Source organism: Triturus cristatus, chromosome 6 (genome assembly GCF_964204655.1).
Source record: "Triturus cristatus chromosome 6, aTriCri1.1, whole genome shotgun sequence".
Classification (NCBI taxonomy): domain Eukaryota; kingdom Metazoa; phylum Chordata; class Amphibia; order Caudata; family Salamandridae; genus Triturus; species Triturus cristatus.
In genome coordinates, this window is record NC_140589.1 from 1859818752 (window position 1) to 1859830929 (window position 12178).

The 12178-nt window shown below is 40.7% G+C and overlaps 1 protein-coding gene across 1 annotated transcript in view; it reads right to left on the reverse strand.

The window, feature by feature from the left end:
• Positions 1-450: 450 nt before the first annotated feature.
• Positions 451-12178, reverse strand: part of LOC146822216 (uncharacterized) — a 203951-nt gene continuing 192223 nt past the window's right edge. Inside the window, exon 11 of the mRNA XM_085613363.1 lies at positions 451-798. Within this exon, the coding sequence (XP_085469489.1) occupies positions 764-798 (35 nt within the window). The 3' untranslated portion in view covers positions 451-763. The remainder of the gene's footprint in view (positions 799-12178) is intronic.

Sequence of the window (12178 nt, forward strand, 5' to 3'; positions counted from 1 at the left end):
TGTTAATTCATGTTACTTTAAAAAAAGATTTACAATTTGCATGGCTTTGGCTTTGTGTATCACTTGTTATAATGATTTTGGTATGTTGTATGTATTTCAGGAGGTGTCATATTTGTAGAGCTGCAATTTTTATATGAATGGCTCTCAGAGAGAGAGAGAAAGAGAGAGAGAGAGAGAGAGAGAGAGTGAAAATAATAATCTATTTGTTTTTTTAGTATTTCCATTTATGCATGTGCTATTCAGGGATGAGCTGTTCTTGTGTAAACCTTTGATTTCCAAAGTAATCAGAAAACATAATCAGTCCCATGTGGTTAAACTAAATTTAAGGTGGCCTTGTATTGGCATTCTTTCTTGCAAATGGTTTCTAAGCTTAGCATTTCATCAAAAAGGTTACATATTCGAACAAGTTGAGTTTGTTTTTTCAAGAAATGGAATAAAACAGAGACAGGATGGAGCAGGAAGCATGTTTAATTTGAAACATGTTTTCCATTGTGAGGCTGAAGTGAACACAGTTGCTTACTTATGATTGGACAAGGGCTGTGTGGGGTTTTAGAGTAAAATGACAAATAAACAAGGAATTATTTCTAACTGGCCCATTTCCACAGTCTTGACAAACCCGTCCAGGTGTACCCCTTGACTTCCAGTTACTTTGGGGCAATAGTCAATGTATGTTGATCTTATCATGGCATCTTTATGTCAGTGTCAGCACAAACTGTCTCTTGCTGATAGTTATCAGACATCCTTTCACCGAGGTGCATCATAATTAGGAGCCCAGGTCATCATCAGGGATTCGAAGTCCTACAAACAGAAACAGAAAGACTGAGTCAAAGAGAGCAGATGTGAAATAAGCACTGCGATCATCATTTCTAAGGTGCACAAGAATAGAAAAGTACAATATTTTATCCAAGACCTCTCAACTTCATCATACATCATAGAGCAGTGGAGAGGAGCTTTACGGTGAAAGCAACATATTGTACTGTAAACAGGAAAGGTCTACTTCAGGGTGTAAAAAAAGAGTTGTGTCCTGCTGCACACAACATAGGTGTGCTTTTTAATGGCGACTCCATAGATCAGGTTAGAATATAGAGAACATAAAACAGCTTTACGGTGTAAGATTTACAGTGTAAATGTTAGAGATCAGCTTTAGAGTGTAAAGAACATTAAGCAACTGTAAAGTGTATACATCAAATGCAAGCTTTACAGTGTAAATTCAAAAGATTATCATTGGAGTGTAAAGGGAGCAGCATTATAATATATGCAGAGGTAAGCTTTACAGTGTAAACTCAATAGATTGTCTTTAGAGTGAAAAAGAGAGTAGATGTACAGTTTATGCAACAAAGGCAAGCTTTACATTGTAAACTCAATAGATGATCACTGTAAAGATGACAGCTGGATGGGCGAGTCTGTAAGAGGCTCCCGGACTAGGCATCACCATTTGAAAATATCACTCTTTAGCCGTACTTTGTTTGCCTCATGATGAAGGTGATGCTTTTTGCCTACGTTTCCTCTAGTTTGGATTGCAGCCTGGTCCTCTAATAGCTCCGGTTTCCTTGCTCCCAGAACGGGACTCTGCTGCCTCTCCCGACACTGCTGTGGAGCCAAGGTGGGATCCTGAGGACTACAGGCTATCTGATTCATTTGCGCCCTCTGCGAGCCTCCAACGATTGTGTCGAGCAACTGGATAGATGATGGTAGGACTGTTGCATTCTCCTTGCTCACTCAAGATCTAGGGCTGTGAGGCTTGGGTGAAGGAGCCCGTCATTTTGTGCATTGTTGGGGGGTGAAAAGGTCTGACCGCCCCTCCACATCCTTCAACCAATGCCCTACATCATACATCACCCCACTGCACCATGAGGATCATGCTCAAAGGCATCTGGAGCAGAGGTGCCAAGGTGGGCCGTCAACGCGGTTGATGCCAGCTGAAAATTGATCGCACCTAGCCCACGTTTACCATTAATTAACAACAGACCAGTGGGCAGTGGCGGCTCCCCCACTGGGGCATGGGGGCATCGCCCCACTGCTTTCTCACGGTGTGAGAAGGCAGAAACATAAACGGTAAAAACTACCATTTATGCTTCTGCCTTCTCGCATTGCGAGAAAGCAGAAGTGCCTCTGTGCCTGGTTGGCTGGTCCTGCTCGAGGGCAGGGGGGAGTGGCTTGCCCACTGTTGTGGGTACTGTCTGTTAGGTCAGCTCCAGGGCCGACCATGCAATCAGTACCAACAATAGTGGGTAAGCCACTCCCCCCTGTCCTCACGCAACCCCACCCACTCGCCCTTTTTCTCTATGCAGAGAAAATTTCCCAGCTGGGACGCCCTCCTGCTGCGCCTACCAATCACAATGCTGCCATTGCATCAATGTGATTGGCTTGCGTATAGGGAGGGAAGCTGCCTGCTGGCTACTTCCTGTTCCTACAGCAGGAACACGCGGACCCAGCTGCCGCTTCACCAGTACAGTGTGACCGGCCAGGCGCTGAGGCGGTGCGGTACCCGGCACTCAGGTAAGTTTTATTTTAATTGTTTTATTCCCCACCCGCGACCTCCCCCTCCTTCAAGCATTCCGACCGCCGCTGGTTCTAAGCATGATAGATATACTGCTTTTCACAGTAGGATCAATTTGCTGCAACAACTCACAAAATGCTAGAAATGTTTCATGTCCTTCATTGACAGCCATTTACATTTGACTTGTCGTCGCACCAGATGTCCCGGACACACACATAAGTTAAATGCCACACAACAAAGCACTGAAACCCAGGAAGTTTTTATTTGTTAAACACCCACAGAAGCATTTGAGTCTGTTTACAGTCACACCCAAAACTCGTGGCTCTGTTTGTTGTATGTGACAAATAATTTAGGGTACCGACTTAAAGCCAGTACGAGCCAGTAGGAGCCCTTACTGTAATAGGGATTTGACAGCACGATTTGCGCACATCATTCTTGATGAAGACGACCGATGATGTTACATCTGGTTCCTCAGTTGTCTTTGACTGATTCAGTTATTAAGAAAACAGATGCACAAATATATTCACTGAGAAAAACATAGGTTTCAGGGGTGTTATAGTTAGCTGGACATTTCCCTCGTACAAGACCCTAGAAATTCCCCTGTTATAGTTAGTTCAGCTAACTATAACTCGCGCCCCCGCAATGCACTGCTGATGACGTCACATATTACATCACTCATGACATGGTCAGTGACATCACTGATGACATCACTGATGACATCTCAAATGATATCACTGATGACATCATCCAGTGACTGTGTGTTTCTGTAAATTTTAAATATGTTTTATATATTTATAGTGAAAGGCCTGTGGAAGAATGAGTGGCTGTACAAGTGTGTGAATGGATGATTTTCTAGGTGCGTAACTGACTCTATAAGTGAGTCATTAAATGTATCTTACTGCAGACTAGTGACTAAACTGTGTGAATTTCTGTATGTTTCTGTCTGTTGGTGTATAAGTGGCTGCATGGTTTTGTTAATAGCTATATGGGTTATCGATTGGTTGTCTTAGTATCTGCGTGGGTAGGCTGTGTGTGACTCTGTGCATAGATGTGTGAGTGGGTGATTCTATGGGTGCATGGTTTTAAGAGTGCCTCTGTGATGAACTGTATGGTTGAGTGAGTGTATGTATGGGTGTGTTAGGGATTGAATGTATATCTCAGTAGTACATTTGTGACTAACTACATATGTGAAAGGCAGTATATATGTGTGTGAGAGTATATAAGTGGGTATATGTGAGAGTGTGTGATTGTGAGAGTGGCTGTATGGATGAGTGTGTGCTTGTATCAATGATTGTATAAGAGCGTAAGAATGTGGTACTATTTTTATGAGTAAGTGAACTTGAGTGTGTATAACTGCATAGGTCAGTAAATGGGAATGTGATTAATTATTTGCATGACTGACTAGGTGTGACAGTACCTCTATGGATGATTGGTGGCGTGTGAGTGTCTATGTAGGTGTATAAATGCATATGATAGTCTTGTACGGAGTGACTGTAAGTATGAGTGACTGGACATGTGAATGAGTGGAGGTGTATGTAGACCTAAGAGTTAATAAGTGGGTATGTAGTTATTGGTATTGGAGTATCTATGGTTTTGAGAATGGACGTCTGAAATTTTGAGTCCGTGTATCAACGGTTAAATTAGGGTGTGAGAAGATGCAGTAATTTATCACATGGATGATGTCATCAGTGATGTCATCAGTGATGTCATTTGAGATGTCATCAGTGATGTCATCAGTGATGTCACTGACCATGTCATGAGTGATGTAATATGTGACGTCATCAGCAGTGCATTGCGGGGGCGCAAGTTATAGTTAGCTAAACTAACTATAACAGGGGAATTTCTAGGGTTTTGTACGAGGGAAATGTCCAGCTAACTATAACACCCCTGAAACCTATGGATTTTTCAGTGAATTTCTAAGGTATTTTGAATGCCAATTCCTAACTATAACGCCCCTGAAACCTTTGGTTTTTTCAGTGAATTTCAAAGGTTTTTTAAATGCCAATTCCTAACTATAACACCCCTGAAACCTATGGTTTTTTAAATGCTAATTCCTATCTATAACTTATCTCTAAAGATATCATGAAAAACATTCTTTTTTAAAAGTAGGGTGCACATTAGTTTTGTGGAAAAGCATCTTTGTGATTGGTTAAGAAAAAGCAGTTTCAACGTGGAGTACATACCATAGGATCAAATTTGCTCAGCTCAATCACACCTGCTACTTGCATTTGGAAGGCACTGTTCAAACTTAAAACAATCGTCAAATTTTAACCTGCACGTGTCATTAAATGTTCAAAAAACATGTTACAAAAAAAATATCGTAAAGTTTTAAAAAATTGATGAACTTTTAACCTGCACGTATTGTAGAATGTTCTAGAAAGTGTGTTGATAGAATACGTTGCACTTCGGACTTCTATGTGTTGTTGAATATGAAAAAAACGGTTCATATGGAAAATTAAAAAGAAACCAATAGAGAAGTTTGGAAACCTAAAAGAATCAAGGAACTATTCTAATTTATTCTTTAACATGTATTTATGTGTGCAGCAACAAAATTATAGGCACAACAGCACTAGGAAGAGGAAGAAGCAGAAAATGGGGGGAGGGGGGAGATGAGCAGAATGGCACACATGCACAATTAAGTACAACACACATATAGACTAACAATGGCCAAAATGAAACACACCAACAAGGAGCAAAAGTCACACAACCCGCCAACATCACACCACTGAATGAGCATAGAAGTGAAAACCACGCTGCATTCATACAGGATGTGTACAAAGGCCAGTCGTTGGTGTTGTGGGATGTCTGCGACCGTGGTCATCATGGATGAGATGCCCAGCACGTGGCAAATGGGCGAGTTCACTGTCTGTTACATTGCCAAACAGCTGCTCCTCCCTCACACGAGCCCCCACACTTATGTACTGTGCACTGTTGTATCTTGTGCACTCGTACGGCACACCATTGTATTCGCGCATGTCCTACTGCATTCCAACTACACCATCACAGTGCCGTTTTGAGGTAGTGCATGCCACTTTACAACATCGACTGCTGCGGCCCTTGGGCACCAGAACACAGAGACACACTTACCGCACTTTCTGTACACGGACATGTCCGAGACACCCCGTTCCCCTTGCCGAATAGGCACACCCCTGCGCTGACCTGTGTACCACGGACCAACACACGCCGGTTGTACATGCAGAAGGATGCGTGCGTAGCTACATGTCCAGGCTCACTGCCAAAGCTGAGGTGACAGCACACTGTGATATTGCAGGGCTCGTGCCTATCATGCTAACACAATGACCACAGGGACACACTTGCTCAGATGCAGGTTTGGGGGGCATTGGCGGTCCTGAAGTTGTTGCGATGAGTCTTGTGGCCCTCATGGGTATCCCTGTATCACGTTCATTGACTCTATGGCACCTGTGGGTGTTCTGGTGTGCCTCTTGGCTGTGTTCCCTTTCATGGTGCAGGTAGTTGTCCTGCTTAACACCAGCAGAAAGCAGGTGTAAAATCCCTAGTGCTAACGTGTCTTTTCGCCGGAATTTGTTTCGCATTGCAATTGGTGTGAAAGTTGTGATGTGATTTTTTTCGTGTGCAGAACAATATACAAACTGAACAGTGTATATCGTCACGATCCAGCACCTGACGCACTATTCCCAATCAATATAAATACAATGAGATTTCTTAATAGATTTTGTGTGTACACTGTAAGTGCAGCCAATACCTCAGTGCAATTCAATACAGGATTTTAGTATTTAGAATAAATCGGAAAGGTGCACCTTGTGTCTTTTTGCACGGGAACGGCTACTCTCCATTTCATTATCAGCACTTTAACGGAAGTAAAGTTGAGATAAATCTAACACACTACTCAGAAGTTGGTGCAAACTGCAGATATCACCAGTATTCCAGCGATAAGTGCCCCAAAATTTGACACCATGGTGGATTCCATCAAATAACAGTAATAAGAACAAGAAAGAGTCACACAGCAGTTAAGAGAACAACCAAAAATGTTATTAATTTTTTTCAAACTTTATTTTTTATTATAATTAATATATAAACGATAAACTATTTTCAAACTTTATTTTTTTATTAACATATGTATGAACAATAAACAACTAAACAAAATGTAACAACAATAATACAAAACAACAAGGCGGAACACTCCTGTGGGAATCATGGATGTCGGCGACAGACCTGAAAAATCAGAAAGATTGTTAAAAAAAAAACAACATGGAATTCTCAACAAAATACCACAAGAAACAAATCACAGATATATAAAATACATACAGCTAACAAAATTTTATAAGTTTAACTTACAAAAACTGTAAATGTTGCCGCTTTAAAATATTTACTGAATCTGAGGAAATATTTTTGCAGAAGGCACCACGCCCACAACGTTTTTCTTTAGTGGTGAGGAAATGTTTTACTTTTCCCAAGGGGCAAACAAAGACCAATGCCACCTTCATCACTCGCAAGATTTGCCAAAGAGTTCTGTTACGAGGGGATCCTAACAAAAAATACTCGTGCGGCACAGCAAGTATGATGAAACACCTAAGGACCCTTCATCCAAACAATCTTGCACGAGAAGAGTGCAAACAGATGAGAAACACTCCTGTTCTGTATCTGTAAAAAAGAATCACAAATAAATGTATATTAATAACTTTCAAATTTATACTTTTCCATTACTGTACAAACACATTTTATATAAAAACTGACTAAGAAACTATAGCCCTAAACCACAAGTGTGACGATCGTTAAAACACTACATGCATAGTGCATACTACTTTGAAGCAGTTCATGCCCTAAAGCCTACCTCACTAAAAGACTACATGCTAACTGACTAAATGATTACAGTACTATAAGGAGACACACTGGGTGAGTGACAGGGTGTTTGCTAGAAGAGTATGAATACTAACTAGAGAATTGAAGATGTGAAACACAACTGTGTAGGTGATTAGAGGACTGCATCCTTACTGCATAGGCATTTTAAGCAGTCCATGTGCTAAGGCCAGGCTCACTGCATCACTACTTGGGTACTGACTGAATGATTTGAGTACAGCAAGGAGAGTGCCTAGCTGAATTTATAAGTGCTAGGCTTTTCGCACAGGGAATGGATTAGTACTTGGTACTGAATGGGTCACTAGAGGAGTGCAAAGGCAGTGACAAGTGCTGGACTGTAAGGATACTGACTAGGAAATTGAAAGTGTGAAAGACAAGTGTCTAGGTGGTTAGAAGACTGCATGCATAGTGCGTAGGGGTTTGAAGCAGTCCATGTGCTAAGGCCTGGCTCAGTGTATGAATACTTAGGCACTGACTGAATGATTAGAGTACTGCAAAGATAGTATCTTGCTGAATTTATAAGTGTTTGGGTTTTAGCACAGTGAATGGATTAGTACATGGTGCTGTATGGGTCACTAGAGGACTGCAAAGGGAGTGACAGGGTATTTCCTGGAAGTGTATGGATACTGACTAGGGAATTGAAGGTGTGAAAGACAATTGTGTACGTGATTAGAGGACTGCATGCATAGTAGATAATGGTTTGAAGCAGTCCATATACTAAGGCCTGGATCACTGGATGAGTACTTGGGTACTGACTGAATGATTAGAGTACAGCAAGGAGAGTGCCTGGGTGAATTTATTAGGGTTTGGTGAAGTGAATGGATTAGTACATGATGCTGAATGGGTCACTAGAAGAGTGCAACGGCAGTGACAGAGTGTTTGCTGGAAGTGAACGGATACTGACTAGGGAATTGAAGGTGTAAAAGACAAGTGTATAGTATGTTAGAACACATTTGAAGCAATCTATTTGGTACTTAGAAACTGACTAAATAATCAGACTACTTCTAGGACAGTGCTTAGGTAAAACTTTTAAATTTCCAGTTCTGCCACAGTGAACAGAATAGTACATGGTACTGCACCTTAGTGTCAAACCCTGACTCATTTTATCAATGCATAAGCAAAGACTAGCTTCTAATGTTACTAAAACTTGACAGCATGAGTGGTTTTAAATTAGTTATCTGTCAGCAAATACACAATGTTACCAAATGCTTCTCTCACAGTGGTTCTCAAATGCACACAGACTCACAGTGTGATTCTAGACAACAACCACTATTCCTAGGAGTATACCAAAAATCATTCACTACTGTGGAAGTGGTAAGGGAACTCCACACAATCTTCATATTTCAGGACTGCACTTTTATGTCAAAGCCTAACTCATATAATCAAAGCATAAGCAAAGACTGGCTTCTAATGCTACTAAAACTTCACAACATGACCGGTTTTAAAACAGGTATCTGTCAGCAAATACACGATGTTACCAAATGTTTCTCTCACAATCCTTACCCAAATGCACACAGACTCAGAGTGTCATTTTAGACAAGCAACACTATCCTAGGAGTTTACCCAAACTCATTCACTAGTCTGGAAGAGTTAATGGTACTGCACACAACCTACATATTTAAGTACACCACATCAGTGTCAAAGCATGACTCATTTAATCAACGCATAAGCAAAGACTGGATTCTAATGCTACTAAAACTTCACAACATGACAGGTTTTAAAACAGTTATCTGTCAGCAAATACATGATGTTACCAAATGCTTCTCTCACAGTGATCCCAAATACACACTACCTCACACTGTGATTCTAGACAAGCACCACTATCCCTATGAGTTTACCAAAACTCATTCACTACATGCAAGTGGTAAGGGAACTGCACATAATGTACATATTTCACAACTGCAATTTGCTGTCAATGCCTGACTCATATAATGAAAGCATAAGCCATAACTGTATTCTAATGCTACTAAAACTTGACAACATGACATGTTTTAAAATAGTTATCTGTCAGCAAATACACGATGTTACCAAACACTTCTCTCACAGTGGTTCCCAAATGCACACAGACTCACAGTGTGATTCTAGACAAACAACACTATCCCTAGAAGATTACCAAATCTCATTCACTACAGTGGAAGTGGTAAGGGAACTGCACACAATCTACATATTTCACGACTGCACTTTAGTGTCAATGCCTGACTCATTTAATCAAAGCATAAGCAAAGACTGGCTTCTAATGCTACTAAAACTTGACAACATGACCAGTTTTAAAACAGTTATCTGTCAGTAAATACACGATATTACCAAATGCTTCTCTCACAGTGGTTCCCAAATGCACACAAACTCACAGTGTGATTCTAGACAAGCACCACTATCCCTAGGAGTTTACCAAAACTCATTCACTACAGTGCAAGTGGTAAGGGAACTCCACACAATCTACATATTTCACGACTGCAATTTACTGTCAATGCCTGACTCATTCAATGAAAGCATAAGCCATAACTGTCTTCTAATGCTACTAAAACTTGACAACATGACCGGTTTTAAAACAGTTATCTGTCAGAAAATACACAATGTTACCAAATGCTTCTCTCAGAATCCTTACCCAAATGCACACAGACTCACAGTGTGATTTTAGACAAGCAACATTATCCTAGAAGTTTACCAAAACTCATTCACTAGTCTGGAAGAGTTAATGGTGCTGCACACAATCTACATATTTAAGTACAGCACATTAGTGTCAAAGCATGACTCATTTAATCAACGCATAAGCAAAGAATGGATTCTAATGCTACTAAAACTTCACAACATGACAGGTTTTAAAACAGTTATCTGTCAGCAAATACATGATGTCACCAAATGCTTCTCTCACACTGATCCCAAATACACACTAACTCACAGAGTTATTCTAGACAAGCACCACTATCCCTAGGAGTTTACCAAAACTCATTCACTACAGTGCAAGTGGTAAGGGAACTGCACACAATCTACATATTTCAGGACTGCACTTTTCCGTCAAAGCCTGACTCATTTAATCAAATCATAAGCCATAACTGTCTTCTAATGCTACTAAAACTTCACAACATGACAAGTTAAAACTGTTATCTGTCAGCAAATACACGATGTTACCAAAAGCTTCTCTCACAGTGGTTCCCAAATGCACACAGACTCACTGTGTGATTCTAGACAAACAACACTATCCCTTGCACTATACCAAAACACATTTCTTCATCTAGAAGTAGTACTACATTTTACTATAGAAACATAACATAACTTATTTCACAAATTCATAAACAATGACTGGTATCTAATTCTACCAAAATATAAAAACAGCACAGTTATCTGTCTACAAACACATGAAAAACACAAATGCTTATCACAGAATGGTTTCTACATGCACATACATTGTAGAGAAAAAAAGTACTCCCTACACTTTAGCAGGAGAAATACATTAGTCTGATTAAAATCAAAATAGTCTACAAACATCCCCTCACAATTAAATAACTAATCTTTCAAGTTCTTTTGTAGATTAAGTAGTATATCAATCACTCACCATGTTTTCTTTTACAGAATCTCTGCACTGTGCACCTCTCAGCAAAAACAAAGAATGGAAACGTTTCCCTTTCATTTTCCACACATATACATGTAAACATCAAATCACAATCCTTCACACATAAACTCAAAAGCAAATACACATTTCTATTGGTTAAACATTTCAACCCTTTCCAACTGAAATACATTTCAACCCTTCCCCCAATCTGCCTTCTGCCTGTTACCATAGAAACAGGTCATGGAACACTGCACTGAGCTCACAGGTCACAAGTTCAGCACACAATGTTCCTACACAAGACAGGAAGTGTGCTTGACTTTTCAACATATCAGCTTATCATGTATAATGTTCCTTACAATCTGTTTTTGTTAACCAATAAGAATCATACCTTTAAAAAACAGAAATATACACCCTACCTTTCAGTGTAGAAAGTAGTCATACAACCAATGATTTCTTGTCTTTTTTCAAAAAACATTGCAGTCGATCCGCGCACCCAACGCGTGAGAATCCGTGCACCCAACGCGTTAGGATGCGTGCACCGTGCGTGTATTTCGCCGTTTTTTCTTTTTAAAAAAGGGGGCCCCAGGGGGTCCTTCTAGGACCCCCTAAGCACCTCTTTCTTCTTCAGCCTCGTTTCTACCGAGGCAGAAAATGGCCGCCAATAGTTCCTGGTTTCGAATGTAGAGAGACACTCGACAGCCAATTAGCATTCAGCGCGCGATCGGGAGGGTGCGTGCTCGGTTCGAGGAGGGTGGGCTTATGGTGCTGGTGCGGTCCGCGGATCCTTCACGGCCATAGATATCACTAACTTTTTTATCCTAATTTTCTCAGGAACTACTGAACAGATTCACACCATATATGCAAAAGGCACGAGTCCGAACTGAGGTGTCATTCCGTTCAGCGGTTCGGGCTGTAGCTGCGACAACAGATCCTATGGGAAATTGCATGGGGAAAACGCATTTTGGGACACCCCTTTTTTCTCGGCCCACGCTTGACGGATCATCGCAAAACCTTCAGGTTAGGAGCGGAGCAGAGCTGGCCAAAAGTTTGGAAAATTTTGCGAGGATTCATCAACCGGCGCGAATGTTATTCCAAATAGAATGTTGCGGATGTCCTATGGAAAATAGGTCCTAACTATAACTATCCACTGGCGATCGCCAGTAGATAATATATATATATATATTCACTGAAAAAACCATAGGTTTCACACATGTTATAGTTAGCGGAAATTTTACTGATAAAAAACCAGTGAAATTCCCCCGTTATAGTTAGTGCTGGCAACTATAACT